General features: G+C 40.6%; 1 protein-coding gene across 4 annotated transcripts in view; it reads right to left on the bottom strand.

The window, feature by feature from the left end:
* SASH1 (SAM and SH3 domain containing 1) overlaps nt 1-25,007 on the bottom strand; it is an 868,162-nt gene that overhangs the window by 118,037 nt on the left and 725,118 nt on the right. For all 4 annotated transcript variants that reach the window (XM_084625147.1, XM_084625149.1, XM_084625148.1 and 1 more), the window contains exon 2: nt 22,142-22,270. In XM_084625147.1, coding sequence (XP_084481273.1) covers nt 22,142-22,270 — 129 coding nt within the window. The remainder of the gene's footprint in view (nt 1-22,141; nt 22,271-25,007) is intronic.

Genomic DNA, 25,007 nt, shown 5'->3' with positions numbered 1-25,007 from the left:
CCTTCAGACGTTTTAATCAGGCCCTTGAGCTCCTGTCGGGGAGCGGGGTCTAGGGGTTGCCCTGTTCAGCGCGGCTCCCACAGCTCCCATTGGCTGGCAACCACAGCCAATGGGAGCTGCAGGGGTGGTGCCTGTGGATGGGGCAGCGTGCAGCACCGCCTGGCCGTGCCTTCAGGTAGGAGCGGAGTGGGGACATGCCGCTGTTTCCAGGATCTGCTTGAGGTAAGTGCTGCCCGGAGCCTGCACCCCTGACCCCTTTCCACGCCCCAATCCCTGTCCCATCCTCTGAACCCCTTGGTTCCAGCCTCCTCCTGTACCCCCAGCTGGAGCCCTCACCCCCCGCCATATCTGCACCCCAACTCCCTGTCCCAGTCCAGAGCCCCCTCCTGCACCCTGAACTCCTCATTTCTGGCCCCACCCCAGAGCCCAACCCCAATTTCATGAGCATTCATGGCCCACCATACAATTTCCATACCCAGATGTGGCCCTCAGGCCAAAAAGTTTGCCCACCCCAGCTCAAGGTACCATACAAGTATTAAAAACCCTCTTATAACATTCCTCCTTTTCTTTCCTCCTTTTTCATTCCCTCTTTCTTGTTGCTAGTGGCCATTCAAAGCCCCAAATTTCAGGCTAGACCAAGTTACAAAGCCAATGCCTCTGCTGACAGTCGACTCCAATACTATATTACCTCACCCATCTTGTCTGTATATCTTTTTATTGGACTAGCTTCTGTTAGTGAGAGAGACAAACTTCCGAGCTTACACACAGGTTTTCTTCAGGTCCTGATGCTATTAGTCAGTCAGCAAGAAAAACTCTGGAAGAACATCACGGGGATCTTCCTCAGAGAGTAAGCACAAATCTCCTCACTACAGGTCTTAAATTCAGTGGTGGTAGACAGATGTATATAATCTCCTGTCAGCTATGGCAAGCCATGATGAGGTCCTTCGGGTCCAGAAGGTCTCTTGGTTTGCTTTATGAGGTATGATATACAAATACCTGTTCTGTGAGCTAAAATACAATTTGTCCCAATGAGTACAGGAGACTACTAAACAAAAAATATTTCATATCCTGACCATAAATGTTAGTAAACTGGCTGACATCTCTTAAAAAAGAAAAACAACAAAAAAAATAATTTCTCAATCCCCTACATGTAAGCAAAATGTACTGATGCTAATAAAATGCAGAACAACATATAGAAAGGTCTCATGAATTAGCTTATTTCAAGAAGGTTTGGCAGTCTCATGAATTGTAATGTCCACAATCACTTACACTGAAGTCTAGATCAATTCACAACTTCCTAACCACAAAAACATGCCCACCTGTAATTTTTAAAGGGTGGAAAAAACTGTGACCTTGCGCATAAAGCAGAGGCACAAGTTCTAACAAGCTGTGCACATGCAGACACCTTTTAGTTAGACTAGTTTGCTGAGAAGTAATGTTATGTGTCAGTATACATCAGAAAGAAGTAAATGAGAAGGCTGAAGCAGACGGGAGCTCTTGATGATTTTCATGCAGCCTCTGTGAAAATAACAGTCAGCAGACAGATGTAATCTACCTGGCCTCTTGCTGAGTAGATTATACAGTTCATTGGAGTTATGTGACTTCATGGTTATTGTCAGCTCTTTGCATGTCAGAGTAGATAACAGTTTTTCAAATTAAAATACAGAAAAAAATCCCAAACAATGACCATATCCGTGTGACTTCCCAGCTCAATGCAAACCTTTGGCAGTCCCATTTCCATTAACAGATGTTTCCTCACTAAAGCCTTATGCGTTAAACTAAGAATCATAGAATATCAGGGTTGGAAGGGACCTCAGGAGGTCATCTAGTCCAACCCCCTGCTCAAAGCAGGACCAATCCCCAATTAAATCATCCCAGCCAGGGCTTTGTCAAGCCTGACCTTAGAAACTTCTAAGGAAGGAGATTCTACCACCTCCCTAGGGAACGCATTCCAGTGCTTCACCACCCTCCTAGTGAAAAAGTTTTTCCTACTATCCAACCTAAACCTCCCCCACTGCAACTTGAGACCATTACTCCTTGTCCTGTCCTCTTCTACCACTGAGAATAGTCTAGAACCATCCTCTCTGGAACCACCTCTCAGGTAGTTGAAAGCAGCTATCAAATCCCCCCTCATTCTTCTCTTCTGCAGACTAAACAAGAATTTGACTGAATCTTAATTCAGATTCACCAAGTTACCCATGATTTAACCTCTGGCAATTTTCATACAATCTCAGGCCCCAATCCTGAAACACACGTATGCAGTCCCATGAATTTCAAGCATTGTGACCTTATTTATACCACACTCAGTAGCAAAAATCAATTTAAATATCAAATTTGAATTCTCCTCACCTAGCTATCCGAGTTTTGAGAACACATTCACTAATTCTGTTACTGAAAGTGCACTTTGGGAAGAAGGAAATGTCAGTATGTAGCACTGGGCCCCTAATTAAACCAAGACGTTTATGAATGCCATAAATCTGATAGGTAGAATTAATGTAATTGTTTCTATACCCCAATTTCCATGGTATAGACTCACATTTCTGACCGCAGAAAGTAGCGTCCCCATCAAAACAGGTAGATTAGACAAAAGGAACCATGCATAGGGTTCCTTGCCTTAGTCTAGAAATCTCTCTCATGAGCGCACAAGACTATGACCATTTCTGGATTCTTTAAAAAGGCAGTGTCAACTATATTCATACACACACACACACACTTAAATCCATTTGTAGATATAGTATCCACTGAACAGTCTGCCCTATTCTTTTTTAAAAATCCTTTAAACATTATTTTACGTTGGTTCCTCTGATCCTCTGTAAGTTTATGCTCTCTGTGGATGGATGGCCAATCATGTATCTCTGGCACGTTTCCTGAGGTTTGCAACATGCTCACCAAGGACAAATATTGCTGCACTCACACTTAGTGAGTTTGGTTTACTTTACTGTACTTTTGAGGAAGTTTATCTTGGCAAGTAAAAATCCAGAAATGGCCCATAGCCAACTTCAAGAACGTTCAGGAGCCAGCAGCAGCAGCGGATCGCATTGGATACCATGAGTGGCAGCACCAGGAACACAAGTCATTTGTTTGAACCACTTCTGTTATTCAGCAATGCAACTAAAGAAGCACCATTTTCTAGTACTTGGAGCAGAGTATTGTCTCACAGGGGTGCCGATCCAGTGCTCATTGAAGACAATGGGTGTCTTTCCTTCAAAGGGCACTGAATCAGGAACTAAGACACCTGGTGTAAATTATTTAACTTTATGTATCCCAATTTTATGACTTGTGAAATGGATATTAGAATCTCCATCATTGTAAAGTGCTTGGATGTAAGCTGCTATATTAATGGTGCTGTATGAATGCAAAGTACCATCACTGATACCAATGGAAGCAGTCCTTATGAATTATAGAGTTGACTAGACTCTTGTGGCAGAAACATATGTTCTGCTTTAGGACATTCTATTTGCTCATATTCTTTGCTACACGAAGGAGAAGAGTGAATCTCTGTGTACGCTCATTTGTTTTATAGTCTTCAAAATACCACTTAGGGGCAGATCCCTTGTTTGCTACATGGAACAAACACTTTTTGGATGAAGAACAGCGCTTTCAGGAAAAAAAGTGAAAAGGCATTTCGGTGGCACAATTTGTGGAGTAAGGCACTACTCCATATGAGCAAAGCGATAGAATCAGAACTTAATGTATTGACTAAAAAAAAAAAATCACAAATATTTTCAAGGAGAAAGAATGGGGTTTTCACCCGCCAAAATCAAGATTCTGTTTCCAAAGCAACAACACTGCAGAAGAATGCAGCTCCTTCATCTGTTTTGAGTTATCTTAAATTGTGGTAGATTTGGTTTCTTAAAGGTTTCTACTTTTCAGCATTTATAATTTCAGTGGGAGTGAGGAACGTAGGATTAGAGGAAATGAAAATTGACTGGTCACCTTTTTTTTTTCCCCTAACCAGTTTTACTTCAAGTTCCTCATGCATTAGCAAGATGCAGAAATATTTGCACTGTAAACATTATACAGAAATAAGCAAAAGCTTTACATGGAATTAAAAAAAAATACATAAAACATTCATGTCAACAGGTTTTGTGAAACTTAGACAAAAACCAAAATCTATTTTTAATCCTCTACTACACTTAAAATAAGGTGATTGGCAGTAATGTTGCAAGTTGGGTTGACCTCCTGTTTCCTTACTACACCATAAGCAAGCAATAACGTTCAAGAGGACATAACTCATCTGACTAAACTCATGGAAAGGACTGCAGCGGAAATCGATAAGCAGTGACTACAAGTGGCATAATGAATAAAACAAAGCCTTTGTTTTAATAATGGTAACCATATTTAATAAAGAGGATGGAAAAGGTTTTCAAGTGGTAAGTCTTCATTGAATCAATCCATGGTTTATAATTTACTTTGAATAAATCATTTAAACTAGGTGCGACTTCAGTGCTGAGGTGGATAAATTCTGCCTCATCTCTCCACAAGGGCATATGTAAATGTCAGGGATTCTCTGGTCAATATTACAGACAAAGACTGGTCTCATACTGTAACATCACAATAGAATGTGATATTTAAATAAACTTTGAGAATTATTTATCTGCAACTATTCTAAAGACTAAGGAAGCATGTAATATAACTGCTCAGTTTTCAAAATATATATATATATATATATATATATATATATATATACACACACACACACACACACCCTGTATCTTGCCTTATTTCTGCCAACACTGCTATTTATATACTTGATCTCTGTTGCTACATCAAAAAGGAAAAAGTGGAAGGAGAAACTGCTGTCTAGCTCCATTATCAAGGAAGAAAGGCCCAGAAGCCAGTGTCATCACTCATTACCTGTGCAAAGGCTAAGTTTCACATAAAACGATGGATCTAGAAAAATAAACATGTCACTCCATCTACAATACTAGGGAAATATCAATAAAGAAAAATAAGATCAATGTCCAGTGTCTTTTGTAAATCTTGGGGGAGATTATAACATTATAACATGTAGTTAAAGAAGGAACACCCCACCCTCATCCCAATGGGTGTCTAACCATATTGTATTGCAATAGTACTGAAAAATGGAGTAAGGCAGCAAAAAACAAGAAAGCAGCTACAGAAACAATCTTCAACCTCTCACAAAGAGTTAGCGTGGGGGCTTGAAATACCAAGGCAAGCACATAAGTAGTGCTGCCCAGTCTGTCACGGAGGTCGCGGAAGTCATGTATCCTGTGACTTTTCACAACCTCCGTAACTTCTGCAGTGGCCAATGTGGCTGACCCCAGGGCTGCCCAAGCAGCTGGCTCTGGGGCCAGCTGCTCAGGTAGACCTTGGGACAGCCACACCAGCCGCTGCTGGAGCAGCCCCAGGGACAGCCACACCAGCCGCTGCGCGGGTGGCCCCTGGCAGTTGTCCCGGGCAGCAGGCCAGAGCAGCTGTGGTCCCTGGCCCCCGGCAGCTGATGCCACTGGCCCTGGGCAACACTCCTCCCCACCACTTCCCAGCAACAGCTTCCCCACACCACCCCCCAAGAATTAGTCACAGGTATTTTTAGAAAAAGTCATGGACAGGTCACAGGCCATGTTTACTGCCCGTGACCTGTCCATGACTTTTACTAAACATACCTGTGACTAAATCACAGCCTTAGGCATAGTCAATGGAGTGATGGGGTGTTAACCCTGACCCATGGTGAGTAACTGAAACCAGAAAATTAGGTTAATGCTCTCAACAGGATTGGTAATGTGTCTGGTGCCACACATTTGTTACAGATGTCAGACACCATTGAAAACTCAACAGGCTTTCATAGTCAATATATTCTTGGACTGCTTCTAGCAGATCAGTTTTATTAAAAGAGCTATTAAAGGTGCATTCTTTTATTGCCTGGCACACAGAGCAGCATTATGGTCCTTCAGAGCCCCCTCCCCTTCCACACACACATACCAATTCTATTTTCCATAGCAATGTTCAGAGGAATGCAACTCCAGATGGCTGAAAGACAGTATTATTTAAGACATTCTGTCTGCTTTCCCTGCTTCCTCTGGTATTGCTGCTAGGTGTTAAGTTAAAGGTGCCATTTCCCTCAGGTTAAAAAGGCGAGAAGTTGGGACTTGTCCTGTGTCGTTCCATTAAGTGGTTTTTGTGTGCATGAATAATACAAGTTTCTATGTGCTGTCGGGATTGCATTTTCATGGTTAAAATGCTACAGGCTTCCAATATCCCCTAAAGCAGGGCAGCACAGCATGGGGAGGAGGTGACCAGCTCTCTGTGAAGAAAGATGTGGTTCGGGACTATTTAAAAAAGCTGGGTGAGCACAAGTCCATGGGGCCGGATGTGCTGCATCCGAGAGTGCTAAAGGAATTGGCGGATGTGATTGCAGAGCCATTGGCCATTATCTTTGAAACCTCATGGTGATCGGGGGAGGTCCTGGACGACTGGAAAAAGGCTAATGTAGTGCCCATCTTTAAAAAAGGGAAGAAGGAGGATCCTGGGAACTACAGGCCAGCCAACCTCACCTCAGTCCCTGGAAAAATCATGGAGCAGGTCCTCAAGGAATCAATTCTGGAGCACTTAGAGGAGAGGAAAGTGATCAGGAACAGTCAGCATAGATTCATCAAGGGCAAGTCATGCCTGACTAATCTAATTACCTTCTATGACGAGATAGCTGGCTCTGTGGATATGAGGAAAGTGGTGGATGTGATATATCTTGACTTTAGCAAAGTTTTTGATATGGTCTCCCATTGTATTCTTGCCAGCAAGTTAAAGAAGTATGGATTGGATGAATGGACTATAAGGTGTACAGAAAACTGGCTAGATGGTCAGGCTCAACGGGTAGTGATCAATGGCTCGATGTCTAGTTGGCAGCCGGTATCAAGCGGAGTTTTTCAACCGGTTTTGTTCAACATCTTTATTAATGATCTGGATGATGGGATGAATTGCACCCTCAGCAAGTTTGCAGATGACACTAAGCTGGGGGGAAAGGTAGATAAGCTGGAGGGTAGGGATAGGGTTCAGAGTGACCTAGACAAATTGGAGGATTGGTCCAAAAGAAATCTGATGAGGTTCAACAAGGACAAGTGCAGAGTCCTGCACTTAGGATGGAAGAATCCTATGCACCACTACAGACTCGGGACCGAATGGCTTGGCAGCAGTTCTGCAGAAAAGGACCTAGGGGTGACAGTGGACGAGAAGCTGGATATGAGTCAACAGTGTGCCCTTGTTGCCAAGAAGGCCAATGGCATTTTGGGATGTATACGTAGGGGCATTGCCAGCAGATCGAGGGACATGATCATTCCCTTCTATTTGACATCAGTGAAGCCTCATCTGGAGTACTGTGTCCAGTTTTGGGCCCCACACTACAAAAAGGATGTGGAAAAATTGGAAAACGTCCAGCAGAGGGCAACAAAAATGATTAGGGGACTGGAACACATGACTGATGAGGAGAGGCTGAGGGAACTGGGATTGTTTAGTCTGCGGAAGAGAAGAATGAGGGGGGATTTGATAGCTGCTTTCAACTACCTGAAAGGGGGTTCCAAAGAGGATGGCTCTAGACTGTTCTCAGTGGTAGCAGATGACAGAACGAGGAGTAATGGTCTCAAGTTGCAGTGGGGGAGGTTTAGGTTGGATAGTAGGAAAAACTCTCTCACTAGGAGGGTGGTAAAACACTAGAATACGTTCCCTAGGGAGGTGGTGGAATCTCCTTCCTTAGAAGTTTTTAAGGTCAGGCTTGACAAAGCCCTGGGTGGGATGATTTAGTTGGGGCTTGGTCCTGCTTTGAGCAGGGGGTTGGACTAGATGACCTCCTGAGGACCCTTCCAACCCTGATATTCTATGATTCACTCTAGAATACATGTTCATTTGGAAAATGAATGGCTTTGACTACACCATCAAGCTTTTAAGTTTTAGTCACTGGACTGTGCTCCACCCCGCCCCCGAAAATGAAGCTAATAACTTTCATGGCATCCCTCAGGTGACAAAGATTGATCGACCAGTGAGTATCATTAGTGAGAGGAAACAAAGAAGTCCTGTTGTATGTATAAAGATTTAAGTCAGATTTCTTAAGAAGTAAATTACTAGGCCTCAGGTCTTTGCAAACGGCTATGAGGTGCCACATTTCTTTTTTTAGAGGAAATACTATATTCTTATCCTGAAGTCCACTAGAGGGTGAAAAAGGACTGTGATATTACAGTGAAAAAAGTAAAGTGGGTGTAAAAATATCTATAGATGAAGGATCTTCTGTGGACAAATGTTAGCCTGTTAAACGCAGCTTTGTGTATCCATACACATATGCAGTTATGTGTATAGAATTTAAAAAATTGTAACTATCTTTCATACAGCTTATATCTTAAAAACAGAGCTCTCCAACAGCTGACGCTAACTAAAAGGATTGCTATAAATTCTCTTTGAAACATCCAGAAAGAGTTTAGAGGTATGTACAAGAGCAAAGATAATCAAACTGCACTTCAGTGTCAGCAATATGGCACCAAATTTCAAACAATCTGCCTTAAATAAGCCATTTATCTGGGGAGCTAGAGGAAAACAGACAATCCATCATGAACTAATTTATCCGGAGAGCTGATTGAAATGTCTTCCCCTAGTCATGTTGCTTTTACTGTCAATAAAGGTAGAGAATAGGTCAATATTTAACAATTTTGCCTTCAGGTTTTCCTGAAGGATCAAAGATGGCAGAAGTAGAAGAATTTAGACCATGTCTACACTAGCCAGGAAAGGGAAACTTCATTCTCACCATTTAGCAAGAATTTTAAGAGATGCTGCCATGTTTTTCCTACTCCATGTAGGAGGGACATAAATGTGAAAGCTGTTTCCTACTGAACTTGTATGTTCCTCACTCCTCCCCCCTGCACACAAACTGGTGGCACAATGCACATCTCCTGGGAGTTTACCATCAATCCTAAATTTTAGATACTTTACACTCAAATAAATGTTTTTGATTCCCAGCTATAATTCAGGTAGCCAACAAAAAGAAGAAGGTATTTTAGATTTATAAACACATAAAAGATAACCAATCCTAGGGGTCTGGGTAACCTGTCACTGCTTAAAATAATGTGGACCATATTATAAAAAAAATAATACTAATAATAGCCCTTTATATTCAGGAAGCTTTTACAGTTTCACAGAATTCTTCCTAGCTTTTAAATCACTAGTCACATACAGAGTCAAGAAAAAAAAAAGGCAAAATTTAAACATTTGCCATTCTTAGAAGCTAGTCTCAAGATCTGGATGCTTTAAGTATCTTGTTTCTGAACTTCAGCTCCTCACAGGTTACTAAAACTGTCTTTGGTGAAATAGGAATTGACTTTTAATTTACAAGCTCCCTGATAGCAAACTCTTGGATTAAAATTGTCTCTAACAGAGGCAGTTAATTCCTGTCTATCTAGTAACCTAAAAGGCTGGGTGTTTCAGTGAACAGGGAACAGGACAGAGACCAGGTTCCATTAGTAGCCTTGCCACTAATCTTTTTAAAAACAACAAGGAGTCCTCATGGCACCTTAGAGACTAACAAATTTATTTGGGCATAAGCTTTCATGGGTTAAAACCCACTTCATCAGATGCATGGAGTGGAAAATACAGTAGCAGGTATATATACACACAGTAAATGAAAGGATGGGAGTTGCCTTACCAAGTGGGGGAGGGGAGCAGTGCTAACGAGACAATTCAATTAATAGTAGAATACCAAGAGAGGAAAAATCACTAAGGTAACTCCCATCTTTTCAAGTACTGCGTATATATACCTGCTACTGTATTTTCCACTCCATGCATCTGATGAAGTGGGTTTTAACCCATGAAAGCTTATGCCCAAATGAATTTGTTAGTCTCTAAGGTGCCACAAGGACTCCTCATTGTTTTTGCTGATACAGGCTAACATGGCTACACTCTGAAACTAATCTTTTTGTTACCTTGGGCAAGTCCCTTCACCTCTCCACGCTCGTGTTTCCTTTCTCACCCTTTGTTTCGTCTATTCAAGCATGTCAGATCTTTGGAGGCAAAGACTGTCCCTTCCTATATATTTGTTCAATGCCTACTATAAAGAGGCCCTGATCTCTGACTATGGGCTCTGGGCACTACAGTAATACAAATAATAAATAAGTAGCTATAATAAAAAGACTTCCCCGTTGAGTCCTCTCAGGTGCTCAGATACTAGATTGTGGGTGTGGTAAATACTTGGAATGAAAGAGTATTGTTGGGTGATGGTGCTTTTGACAGGTCCAAATATCCATCTTGGCTAATCCCATTTCCCCTTTAAAAAGGAGCATATGAAGAAAGTAAAATAAATCAAAGTGATGTCACATTAATTGGCTTTATATAATTGCTTTCCTGTTTGATTATTCTTTAATTTTATAGTATTTTACGTTACTAGGCAGCACCCTGGGCTTATTTTTTTATTTATAAAAATAAAAAGAAGAATTATTATGCAGCAAACATTGCCATGTCTCCAGATTCCAGTCTTTCCACAGCCACCAGAACACACAGTTTTTTTAAAATTGGACTTTACTGTTCTGGTTGCACTCTAGTGGGAACAACAAAACTATGTCACAGGACACAAGAGAAATCCTCCTCTTTTCTATCAACAAGATCGAAGGGTTCTGTGACGGAGCCCAACTTTTTATGAATTCACTCCAAGTGCCTTTGGATTCCTCATTCTGCTCCCACATTTCCAGGAGATGAGGCCTTTCCCTTCAACAATCCTCAGCTCCTGTTGTGCTGGAACACTGAAAACAGCAGAAGAATTCTGGCAAACCCTCCAACAGCAGCCTGCAAAAGACAGACTAGCAAAATGGGAGCATGAAGCTCCCAAGAACGAACACACACACACACACACGCTTCTCCCCCACCCCCTTTTTCCTTCCCCTTTGAACAGACTAGAGCTCAGTGAGGATGGTAGTGAGCTCAGAGAAACCCAAAGAATCTGTAGTAATAGTTTGTCTTAACCAACAAATGAATAAGATTCTGATAAGCAAACATATTTGATACAAGTCACATGCACAATATTGCTCGTCTTCAAAACTGCTGAACTTGTGATTCATATTCCATTATTACACCATGTCATTCTAAAACAATGGCAGCTTCCCAGGATTCCTCTGATATTGGTCCAATATGAGGGGAAGACTGTAGTGTTAATGCAGATTGTGGTATTTCTTCTCTTTATTGATTTAAAATTATTTTAAAGAATTTACACAACAAGCTTTGGTATTAAACTGGGGTAACCACAAACAAGCCACCTGTAGTGGCTTGTACATCAAGAATGACTAGAGAATTGAATGTATAGACTACCACCTGCCACTCAAAAGTCATAACCAAACTGATCCACTGACAAACACCGAATGTAGCTCAGCTGTCCTCTCTCTCTAACTCTGGCAGACAACTGTCATTGCAGAACCATAGTAACTTCATAGAGTAAATTTCTAAGTCCATCCCCCTCGTCAATGCAGGTAATTCCCTACAGTTAATCTGAAATGCTTTGATCAGTTTTAAGTTTGCTACAAGTTGTAGTCCTACCAGTATTTCCCTTAGGAGGCTTTTCCATTATCAAATAGATCTAAACAGATAGTTTTCCTGACATTGAGTCTAAATTTTCTTTGGCTTGATTCAGATTCCTTTAGGTCCATCTTTCTTCTGATGCAAATTAATTGATTAAAGGATGTTTTAAAAGGCTTAAAAACAGAAAAGGACAGCCTACCTATTCAAGATTATGGACAAATTTCAAATGGATTAAAAATTATATTCTTAATCACAAATCAAATATATTTTATATTTAAAACAGCCAGAATTAGAGGCTCCTAATCTATATTTAGCACCTCAATACGTTCATCGATTTTTCAATTAACTGAACACTATGCGGTTGGCTTTATAGCTGTCTGGACTACAGCTCTTCTTCTGGATTGTACAAAGAATTGTTTCTCAAAGAGTTTCAGGTCTCACTATCAAATGCTTCACACTAAAGGAAAATCTATAAAAGATAAGAAAACATGGGTCTCCCCTTGCTCACAAAATTAAAAGTTTGTGACTGAGGAGTCCCAGGGTAAGAAACCTCAGAGATAATACAGAGCTTTCAAATAAAGGGAGTGTTAAGTATATTCTAGTGCTTTCACAAGTTCCAACCCTATCTTGCCTAATATATGCAAATAAAGTCCCAAAGCATGAGTTTTATAACTGATTCTTAAGATTAATTTAATTTTCAGCACAGTAATCACATTTCTGAGGTACTCATCACCTTGGAGCCTAAAAGGACCGCAAACACCACCTTTATTTCTTTGAGGATATCTCTAGGGTCATCTAATGACGTTATCCAAGTGAAAATCCATGCTAATTTCACAATGAGGTAATGCACCTCTCTGGTTTGGTGTCTATACAAGACTACCATCACCTTTCTAAATCAGGCAAAGAGAGCCATTTGGGGCAGGGATTTGGAGATGGTGGTCTACCTGCTGTCAAATAATAGAGACCTCATCAATTCTATAGTTTTGCAGTGTTATTTAACCTCTTTGCTCAACTCCAGACTCTGTATGCAACAGAGCAAAGTAGTATAATTCAATTAAAAAATTCCCATTCTACACAACTCAGGGAAACATTTAATGAGCTTTCTGAACAGGATATCTTCTGTTTTAGTGTGGGCTAGTGGACTAACATGAGACTTGAGCTAGAAGGTATGTCGATACTTCAATCACTTTCATCTAGCTAGTCTGGGTACCGCAGCATGAAGCTACTTCACTACAGGCTGCACAAGCCTGCCCAGAACCCTTGATAGTTACCCAAGCGACAGCATACTTTGCCGCAGCTTCACTGCTCCGTTACCCGAGCTAGCTAGACGAGAGCCAGGCTGAATACGTCTACACGAGTTGCATTCACACCCCGTGACTAATGTAGTCATATGCCAAATTCTTTTCCTAGCTCTGACTCACTGTCCTTGGACAAGATAATTAACTCCTGTAGCCAAAGTCTGCTCTTCGTTACACCGGTTTAAATCCAGACTAACTTCATTGTTTGTAACCTAGTTGCTCTGAATTTAAAATTGTGTCATTATTGTGGTACCGTGATGAAAACTGTGGCTAAACTAGTGAAATTTCCATGGATACAGCTTCACCAGTGGTTGAAATCCAAGAGCAGATGAGGCCTTAATTTACCCATCTGTTTAAAAAAAAAAAACCCACAAAAAAAACCACACACACACACCAGGGACAATGGCACTTAACTTTCATCACACCCTTTAGGGCTGGTAACTTAATTAATGTTTGTAAAGTGCTTTGAAGATCAAACATGCTATACAAAGATTAAATAAAAATATTTTGATAGATTTCTTGTAGGCTAGCAACTAAAGGCTCTAATTACTTGGCCTTCAATTATTTTGGTATGGTTGATAATATGAAACATATGAACTTAATATGAACATATGACTTCCAATGCTCAAATTCTTTTCTGCCCCTCACTTACATGACTTTGCAGTGGCTCTCACATGCCGTACAGCTTTAAGCTAGCTTTTCTCTCAAAGGCTGCTGTGAAGCAGGACTGTATCAGCTCAGATACTATGGTGAGGGGGGACACATGAGCACATACATAAACAGAAAGAGAGAGAGACAGACAGACAGACAAAACTTTCAGTCAGTTCTCTATCTATCACTCAGAAAAAAGTTCTTCCACTTATTGTTTTCTTATCACCTTAATTTGTCTTGGACAAAGCTTCTCTAATTTGATTCTTCTTCTCTTTGATTTCTTGTTCCTGCTTTATCTAAGTCTTTAGCTTAACTCCCCATATAGACCTAAACCAACTGATTACAGTCGTCTCTTCAAGGAATTCTGCAACAACAGGTAGCAGACAGATTTAAAGCGATTATTATTAACCAGCGTTTTTAATGGGGGCAGTCTCACATTCCAAGTGTTGCTGCTGCGAGATTTACCATTAGGAAAGAATTTATTCTAAATCCCCACCTCATTTTGCCTGTCATGCCATGTCATGTTATTATAGTATAAATAATAGGGGAGCGGGGGTCTTAGTTGATAGTCATTCATTTTTTTATCTTGGGGAATGCAAAGATTGCATGACGACTTTGGTTACTGATCAGTCTCTCCAAACTAACTTCTATCTCCCTACAATCTCTCCAAACTAACTTCTATCTCCCTACAATCACAAACTACCTTGTTTGATACGGAACTGTCTGTGTCTGCTTCAGACGACATTGCCAAAAATAAAGGATTTACACAATGCTATAAAAGATCAAGAGATCAAAGGAGTGTAACTGTGCAACATCAGAATCTATATCTCAAAGAAGAGAAGGGACAGAGGCAAAAGAGAAACCAATCTCCTTGAGTTCACAGATGGAAGTCTCTCTCCCTCTGGGCAGCTTTATTGGAGGGACAAATCTGCTGGGTGGGGGGGAAACATATCCAGATGTTCACAAATATTCACAATGTGGTTCTAATTTGTTTCAGAACACACTCTCGAGGAGGATCCGTACATTTCTTGGGTGACCCACAAGGCTGATACTGGTGCTACAGCTACACATTTTGAATACCGGAGTGAGTTCTGAACATTTATCTAAAACAACATCTTTATTATTCCTCAAGGATCAGAGGCTTTGCTAATTTATTCAGAAGCTTAGGAAACACAGAAGCAAGTGCGGGGCTGGGCTGACATTTTGAATCTCTATTGTAGGTCAGAGTCAACATATGTGGATACATTGACTGAAGTGTTTGAGCAACAACTCCCGGGGTGAAAGAAGGAATCTGCTAACAGAGTTGTATTTAACTTTAAAAAAAAAAACACAACAACACATTGTTACAAAGGAAGGGAAAAGCATGGATGTGCTGGCGAGGGATTACATTTTCCTAGGAGATTCCATTCTTTGTTTTAGCACCTTCATCTTAGACCAGATTCTGATACTCTTCCTCTAGTCTAGCAGCACTCTGTTCAACAAGGATATCAGACTTTGGCCCAAACTGATTACAAAACCACTAAGAAATCTCAGACACTGAACCATCAAATGCACATTTTAAGTAAATATTGGCTGCCATTTTATTAGACCCTACTCCTCCACGTAGCCACTTTATAAATGCAACCACTGTATCTAGCAAGTCATCAGTACTAACCCATCTTTTCCTGCAGCTGGGGCCACCTACTCACAAGTAGTAGCTGTCTGAAAAACATTGGTACATTGCACAGTGTTCCGAGATGCTGATGAATAACTCCACAGCATTCTGGAAGCTCTCTTACCCCCCTCCCTCCCTCTGTGGCGCCCGCTTGCATTTGCTATCTTTCTCAGATTAGTGTCAATCTGACTGGCGTTTTGGAATTCTTCTAATCATATGCAAATGAGAAATAAACCCAGCTGCATACCACAAAAAGCGTGTTTGTTGTAGGTTTGGATAGTTATTTTAAAGAGATGTCTTCCTGTCTGCTTGTTTATTTTGTATTTATTTTGTTGTTGTTTCTTATTTTTACAAAAGTGGTTTTATTCCCGTAATGAAATTTACCTGCCATTTTTACATTGGGTAACATGATTGTTTCCTTTTTGTTATCTCCTACATGGGGGACGGGACACAGAAGGAATTGAAGTCACCAAACCCAAGTTTTTTCTCTATCAAGTCCTCAGGTTCTGATTAGATTAGATCACAGAGTTAATAAAAATCCAGTTTGCCGGTGCCAGCAGATATGCAACCTTTCTAAGGCCAAACAGCACAGTGAGAACAAATTCAATTCATTTTGGTTCAAAGTAGAAGTCCTGCTGAATTTAAAAAAAACAAGAAAATCACTAGAGATGGTGCTATAAGATTGAAACTAGTAGACAAACCGGCTTACATATCTGGAGGGATTCTGTTACCATAATTACTAAATAATATTTGATAAATGTGAGCTACCTATTTACACCACATATTAAACAAAATGGGGGAGGGGGAGGAGAGACTTGAGTAAAGGAGAGTTAAGACTAAGTATCTACCAGTCACTAAAGAGAACCATCCCTTTTGGGGATGTCAAAAAAATGCAAATGCTAGAAAACCTGGAAATGCCAAACTGAGGTTATACTTCAAAAAAAAACAAAAAAAAAAAACCCCCCACAAATATAAATGTATGGAAATGTGTAGTTAAGGTCCCCAAAATAACCATTACTCCACATCTGCCAAATTTCCAGCCTGTACAGCCATCTCATTTTGCCTGCAAAATAGATGTGTTTTGCTTAAGGAGTTTTAATAGGATTCTAAGGTAGGATTGATCAGGTTTTTTTCCCCCTGCAATGGTTCAGCTCCAGCAGAGGTAGCAATGGTGGTGCTAGCATAGAGAAAGTGCAGGTGTTTTTACCACCCTTTTATCTTAGGCTCTGGTTCAGCATGGTACTTAAATACATGCCTTGCTTTATTCCCATGCTTAAAGTCAGGCATGTGCTTAATGTTGAAGCAGAGCCCAAGTGCAGTCAGATGGCATAATGCTAAAAATGCTTGGCTCCCTGTCTACAGCTTCCATTGTTCCTCCTACTGGTGAAGAAAAATGCTCATGAATTTTACTAGTGTAGATAAAGCCTAAGAAGTTGTGTGCCTGGGGCTGCCAATACATTAAATCCACATTACATCCATCATATACAGGCACAAACCATTTTTGAACTAGTTTGCAGCAAATAAATTCTTTAGAAGTTCAGGTGTTCCACTACTTCTGCTTCATGTGTGTGTGTCTGACTAATAAGGCTTGCAAACTCTCCACACTTATGAAGGTTTTATCTGCGTGTTCTGTACAGAGTTCGTCTTCTGTTCTCTACATTTTTTTTTAAACAAACCCAAATGTTGTTTATATTTTGGGGAGCCCAGTGCAGGAAACAAGACAAAACAAAACAGTGAATCCTGTTCCAGTGAAATGGAAGCATCCCAACAGTACTAACCAAAGAAAAAAAGATAATCCTGAATTTGAAGAGCAGAGACAACCAGTTTCGTGGTAAGAAACACCCATCTACTTTAGGAGACACTGAATTTAATATATGTGAACAGCAGAAACAAACAGAACTGGGCAGAGGTGAAAGACAGACGGTCCAGTCCATCGCCGACTGTACCAGCAGGCGGCAGCTTCCCCAGGCCGGCGATTTAAAGGTCTCGGGGCTCCCAGCAGCAGCCAGAGCCCCAGACCCTTTAAATTGTGGTCAGAGCCCTGCTGCTGGAGCCCCAGAGTAGTGGCGGTGGCCGGGAGCGGGGATCGGGCGGTGATTTAAAGGGCCTGGGGCTCCTGGCTGCCACTACCGCAGCAGAGCCCCTGGCCCTTTAAATCGCAGTCAGAACCCCATGGTAAGGGCCCAGGGCTCCGGCAGCGGGGCTCTGGAGGCAATTTAAAGGGCCCGGGGCTCAAGCCACTGCTACCGCAGCTACCGCTCCGGCAGGGATTTAAAAGGCCCACGGATTTAAAGGCCCCACCCCCACCCAGAACTCTGGTGTACCGGTAAGTCCTTTAAGTTACTTTCACCCGGAACTGGGTATAATGCAGGTAGGTACTTTAACACACACAGTTCCCTAAATACACATCAATTGTGGCCTACAACATACATGGCCATTCTAATCTGGGTATCTCTTGTGCAAAGACTAGCTCAATTAGCCTCATCAACAACCAGTATGGTAGTTCTGTGATATGGCCAAACATTCACTAGAGAGTGGATGATCTCATTTCCCATGTGATCTAAATCCATCTCTCCAGAGGTGAAAGCTAATGAATTGACCTATTTGTGCCATCTTCCCCCACTTTTCCTCGCTGCACACAGAATTTGTGAACCAACAATTGGTGCCCAGCACCTTTCAGAACTATGCACATAGTCACAGTGGCATACAAAGATTACATACCCTAAGTGTGCTGGTGGTGAAAAAAGGTTTTGTTTTGTGTTCATTTGTATTTTCTGACATTATACATGCGCGCACGCGTGTGTGTGTGTATGTGTGTATATATAATATATATATACACACACACACTCACTTTAAGAACATAAGGGATTAGGAGGGTGGATTTACAATGTATATATTAAAAGATACTGGATATCCATATGAAAATATTTATAAGAGATTATTAAAAAGGAAAAACGAAAGTGGCATATCTGTGTTCCTTATTTATTGCTTCTCAATGACATCCGTCTTTAATTTGAGCAGCTTACAAGTCCAAACATTTTTCTCATTTGCAGGTGACAAGCACAAACTCAATCTATCTGAATCTCAAGCTGTATTTTCTTTGCCTTACAGATCATCAGCCACAATAGAGATCCTGGAATCAGAACTTAGCTGGTGATTGTCGGTGATGGATGACAATGTATGCTCTTTCACAGCTATATCATTTCTGTGGTGCCCTGCTGACAGCACTACAAACTTGTTTATGTCAGTAAACTGAGCAGATACATCTCCAAAGACTCAGGGGAAACAGATATGAGCAGTAACAAGGTGCCATTTTCAGAGTCATTTTTCTGTCCATAACTCCATTTTAACAGATGTCCAGTTGAATATTACCAGTGATCCATCCATTACAGGCTTGAAAAGCCACAATCTATTCTGTCTGCAGTTTTCCCCAGCCAAGAAAACACATGGTGTGCAGGAACAGGCCAAATGTTTGCAAACGTGGGTAACTCCCTTGCTGTTCACAAACACTAATGCCCCCAAACCCAGCATATTCGCCATTATAAAAACAAAGGCAAAAATCCAAATGCAAAATACAGTTATTGTGGTTAGGGACCAACTAAAAAGCCTTGATAACATTACAGTTTGGAACAATAATCCTTGTTTATAGAACGCTGCTTTCCATCTATCTGCAGCCGCCATCCATCTGCAGCCACCGCTCTGTTGATGCAAGATATACTGTTCTCCAGAACAATTTCGCTGTGTGCTTTTTGTTCCAAACTGGAGCAGGACATCCAGATCAAAATGGACATGGTCTGATAGGCATGGCTGGAGAGCTGATTACAGAGCAAAATTTAGAACTAAGATATCAAAACTTTCTCCCCAGAAAATTAAAACTCTCAGTATATAGGGCAGCACCAGTAAAGAGTCCATCCTTTCGGATTTCTTCCCTTCAGTGACTGGACTTCAAAAGACAATGACTTTCATCTGAACAAGTCACTAGGATCTATACATAACTAACAAAACTGTGCCATCTTCATTTACCTGTATGTTAGATCTCCATCCCCACCCTTTGTATTTTAAATTATAAGATCACTGTGACAGATCATCTGCATTTATAAGAACACTCAGCACAGTGAGGTCCTAGTCCTGACAGGAGCCTTTGGGTGCTTCTGGAACATACATTATTAACAATAACTTGCACTAAGCTTAGCCTACACAGGTTATGACATGTGCAACCCCCTACTTAATAAGAATAGCTTTTGTAGTACAGTGGCAGGCTAAAACAGCCCTAAAAGAAAATTCAGCAGCAAGCTGTGGTTAAAATCTCAGACAAAAATGAATGGGACACTATTTCTCCTGTTTTCTGGGTGCTCCTCAAGCCACTTTCATCTGCTCTTCAATTTAAATCAACTCCAAGCTTAAAGCAGAGTTGTAGATAGTAATATTAATCTATTAATCAACAATGTATTACTGACATGACCCTCACCTGCTCCTCATGTACCCTGCAAGTAAAGTTTGCAACCACAAAAATTTTGCTGCTGTCAGCACTGCTGGGACAACACAGCTGTGGAAGAGTGCATTATCAACAGAATGGCTAGCTGATGTCCCAAAAACTTTTATCATTGTACTGAGAATGGATGTAACATTAAATTTGATTTTCAACCACTAGGCTCTCTCTACCTAGCTCGTGGGGCTAACAGTTCAAAAAAAGTTATCCTTTTTATTCATAAAGTGAGCACATTTGACGCAGAAGCCACTGAAAGATGCCATTTTTGCACAGCCACTTTTCAGACTAACTTCCCTTTGAAAGCAACAGCTGGTGAAATCACTCACAGATCTGACTTGCATTAGCTCATATCTTTTTAACCCACCACGAAGTTCTGCATCTTTGATGTGAGCTAATTAAGCTCAGATGGCTTTCCCCAGACTGCTTTCTGGAGCTCTGGAATGAAGAGAGCCAAATTAGGCCCATCTGTCTAAATGGAAGGGAGTTCTCTCCAGCCAGAACGCATGCTTCGTTACCCAGCACAGAAGCTGCCTTCCAAAATTCCTGAGTGCCAGGAAGGAGATTTTATAACTGTCAAAGCTTATCTGGAATAGTCACTAAGGCAGTTTGGAAGACAGCATGGTATCTCGCGATTAGATTGAACCGCTAAACTGTTCCATTCACTTATTCATGCAGAAGGCTCCGCTGTTTGCACGCTGTGGAATGTTCCATACGGAGCCCCCCGCAACAGAGTTGCATGCAAATCTTAAACATTCAAAACTTCAGCATGAAAGCTTTTTCTTCACAGTTTTTAATTTGTTACACCATGGTAATCATGCTAAAAATGAAATATTGTTTCCATTTAAAAAAATAAATCAAGAAGGATTAACTAACTTCAGTTGAGCACAGGAGGTTATTTTCTTATGGCCGGATTCTGAAGCTCTTCCATTTGCACAACTCCCACTGAAGTCAATGAGAGTTTTTTATGTGGCAGGGCTGCTGGACTCAAAGAAAGAAAGCAGCCCTATGTGGTCCATCTCATAAACCACAACTGCTGCAGCAACAGAAAGTCACTAATTGCTCCCAGAGTCACTTGGCTGTCTATACTATGGATCAGGTGGAGGTGGGGCGGGGAGGTGGGGAAGGGAAAGATGGTAGTATTCTGCTTCTCTGTGCTATTAAGACAGTAAATACATGCATCCAAAAGTCTACAAACCAAATTCAGGAGGCTCACAAGCCTCCTCTGCATGTTAGGTGTTTCACAATATTGGACTATCTGAAGGGGTGAATGGTCTTGCAGTGAAAGTACAGGAGTGAGAGTCAAGTGACCCGAGTCTATTCTTGGCTTTGCCACTGGCTTGTGAATCAACAGCAAGTCATCTGCACCTCAGTTTACCTGTACAAAATAGGGATGCTCCACTGCATAGTAGTTTTGTCTGAAAGGCCCTTTGAGATCTCTGGGTAGATGGCACTATAGAGGTGTAAAGTATTAATGTGACAGCATATACTCCTATGTCTTTGATATGTACTATAAGACATCACAGCTGTTATGAACTAACAGTGATTGACTTCACTGCTCATGGTATGTAAGCTCTGTGTCTTTGCGAACTACTTTGGTTTATTGGTTCCTACATTTATTACTCAAACATTATCACGACAAAATTAAAAAAGCCAAGGTCCAAGGTTAAGAAACATTACTGAAGTGATCCCAACATTCTGTGAAATTTTAAGACCTGAACATGTTTCTATACAATAGAAGGATTCTTACTGATACTCTGAAAACCTATAAAAAAACCCTTTATAATGAAAAAGTATTATAAGTAATAATATTTACTGTACATTCCACATAGGTATTTGTTCAGCAATCAGGCTAACTAATGTAAACAAAAGAAAAGAGGAAACAATTAGCAATTGCCAAACAACGAAAGAATCTCACTTAAATTTTAGAATGGGCTCTTTTGAGAAAAAGATTTTCTTTACAATAAAAACACAAAAGCACTCTGACAACTGTGGTCCATGCCTACATCCGTTTCAGCTAGTGTGGAACTATATGCTTCTGAAGAGACAGACTAACTTCTCTGGGACTCTACTGTATCCTAATGCAGGACCAGTATCTGTGTACAGACTGCTTCAGTTTGGGAGACCTGAATAAAAGACAACATTTTACAGTTGTGAGGAGCTACGTTTTAAAATAATATAATATAGGGTTTAGAAACGAAGTTATATTTCCTAATAACCATACTGAAAACATCCTTGAGCAAAGAAATAACTAATTTCTCTCATATTAAAGCAAGCATTTTCTTCCATCTCAGTCAACTTCTGTAAGGAAATCTGTGTAAGCAAAAAGATACCAGTAATAAGCTAATGCAATCTGCAACCTAATGAATAATATCAATAGACCAATCCCACTATTTCCCACAAAAATAATTAAGACCTTCAGCTTGGAAGTGTTCGTCTGTGGGCACCCGTGTGCGCTCTCAGCCCTATTTCCCTGAGCTGCAATGCTGAGTATTCCATCAGTAGCGTATGCAAGAAATGCCTGGGATGGAAAGTTGTAGCTGCTCCACTTACCATATCAAGGTCTTGAGAAACCCTCCGTTTGCGCAGCTCCTCCATCCTCTCACACACATCAGTAAAACAGGTGTTATAGTAATCTGCGTACTGCTGTGCCAGGTCATCAATGTTACCCAATGACCCGTCCTATGGAGAAGACACAATGAAAACAAAAGCTTAATCAAAGTTAAAAAACGTCAGATTTGAAAAGTAAGCACGGTGATTACACATGAAATGGAATTATCAGGCCATCTTATTAATATAAAATTTACTGAAATTGTCATTGCTCAGGGCTGTGGCTTGCTTCTTTAGAGTGAGTGTTTTCTATTATATTACTGATGTGGAATGGACAAAAGCTGACATCATGGCAGCTAAGGGGCATACCTTTGGCATCACATTCATTCCTGAAGCCCCCTTTCATGGATTCCCAACCCCTTTGTTGGAATAACCCATATCCAGCAGGGATTTCCTTATAGTTCCTCTTCTGGGCAATGGGGGTTGCTGCACCTTCTCTGCAGGCCACTCCTGCTCTCCCTGCAGGGTGGCAACCAGAAGAGCAGCTGGCGAGCACAGGGTGTGGGTGTTCACATACTGTGAGAAGGGGGCCATGCAAGTGTCTAGGTCATACAGACGACAGCAACACCTGGCAGGGAAATAATGACGCCCAAGAAACTACTACTCCAGTCCATTCCTTGCTACACCAGGCACTCCAACACATATCCAAGCTCACTTAGGTGTCTTAGGCACCCAGCCACTCATCCCACCACCAGCCTTCAGCCTAACCCAGCGGTCCCAATTGAGAACATTTCCTTCACTGCATATACCATTATTTGCTGGGAGTGGCTCTGTTGTCTCTGACAATAGTAAACAACAACACTTCAATCATCATACTCTTCACTTACAAGCACAATGAGCAAGACTGCAAATTGTCCCAGTACAACCATCATTAACAGGCAAAAAGAAAAGGAGTACGTGTGGCACCTTAGAGAGACTAACAAATTTATTTGAGCATAAGCTTTCGTGAGCTACAGCTCACTTCATCGGATGGGTCTGATGAAGTGAGCTGTAGCTCACGAAAGCTTATGCTCAAATAAATTTGTTAGTCTCTCTAAGGTGCCACACGTACTCCTTTTCTTTTTGCGAATACAGACTAACATGGCTGCTACTCTGAAACCTGTCATTAACAGGCAAGTTTCTGTCACCCATAAGGACACTACTAGTTGACCATTGTATCAGAATTTAGATGTTAGAAAAGGACAGAGAGCACAGCCAACATGACCCATTCTCCTTAAAACATTTTTTAACTTCTGCTATGAAAATCAATAAAGCTGGAAATAACAATCTAGTGTTAATCCACAAGATATTTCAGAGGGGAGTCCTGCTGCCTCGCTCTGACACGATTTCATCAATACTGCATCTCTAGGGTGAGATGAAATTAAAATTCTAACTTATCAGACATTGGACTTTTTCACAGCCACAAAGCATCAGATCATTATAAAAATGATAATTGCCTTTCTTTATGGTGTGAAAACCATATTTGGAAAATATGAAACACTGGAAAAACAGCAAAGATCCTCTCAGGGGAAAAAAAACAGAAGGAAGAACTATGTTTTATGCGATACTAAAATACGGGGTCTAATATTGTGTGGAAGGTGAATTTATTAAGAGTACAGAGCATTTTACTAGTGTCTTAATTGATGAGCATAAGAATTCAGGTTGAAATAGTCAATATTAATACATAATGACACCTAATATTAATATAAGTTGCTTTACAGAAAGTGGATCTAAAATATCTTTACCAAAGAAAGAGTATTACTCTGAGTTGTGAAGGGCAAAATTCACAATTAAATCAGGTGCCCTAATCGATATTTAAGCAACTAATACCAGCTCAATATTCAGAGATGCTGATTTGGGTGCCTAACTTTAGCCATCCAACTTTGCTCAAAGTCACAAAGAGAAGCCAGTATCAGAAGTAGAAACAGAATATAGGTCTCTTGATTCCTAAATGCCCTATCCACTGGCCAAATACTGTCATTCCAATGACAATTGTCATTCCAACGGGATGGGTTAGCAAGGTTCCTATAGATTAGTTATTTGCCCATTGAAGCCAATATAGAATATTAATATATGCCTTTAAAATCAAACAATGTAGAGGTTTGGAACTAGGCTGCATTGTTGAAATGAAATATAGAACCCATTTCAAACTCAATTTGTTTGTAACATGAATGTAAAGGGGAGGAAAACCAAGCAGTTGTTTTGCAGCAATGAACATAGAACTGACAATAGAAATAAAATTACACCTATCCTAGCTTATAAACCAATGCATGTAGCATACTGTATTTTTTCTGTTTTTTGTATTATATTAACATGTGTATTATTGTACAGATCCTTAAAAAATGGAACATATGATTTTGAGCTTGTTCTTTGTGCGTGCAGGAGGAGCAGAAGAAAATACTTTTCATGTTCTGAATTGATTGACTGTAAATCTGTTTTTATTATCTCAGTGTAATTTTGCTGTCTCAGTTCTATTAAAGTGTCTCCATTGCACTTTCCATACTTCTTCTAAAATGTTTATTATTTAGGCAAAAATATCTACATAGTTCTTATTAAATATCAGAACTGCGACTTTTATATATTTTTAAAAAAAATTGTTTCTTGAATGTTTGGATAAAAAATGATCAAGAAACAATCTTTTAAAATAATTATATATACAAGTAGCAATGCAGATGTTTAAACAACAGAGAAAGCAAGATTATAGCAAGGAGGCCTACATTCATGAGCCACATCTTACTATAACCACAGAAATTTGAACAAGACCTATTTAGCTGTCTAGTCCATCTTCTTGCTTAGGAAGAAAAGGCAGGACCCTATATTTTGAGATCAG

The sequence above is a fragment of the Lepidochelys olivacea genome, assembly GCF_965140295.1.
Source record: "Lepidochelys olivacea isolate rLepOli2 genome assembly, chromosome: 3".
NCBI classification, from domain to species: domain Eukaryota; kingdom Metazoa; phylum Chordata; order Testudines; family Cheloniidae; genus Lepidochelys; species Lepidochelys olivacea.
Note: the sequence above shows the minus strand (reverse complement) of the source record. Positions and strands in the feature narration are given on the sequence as shown.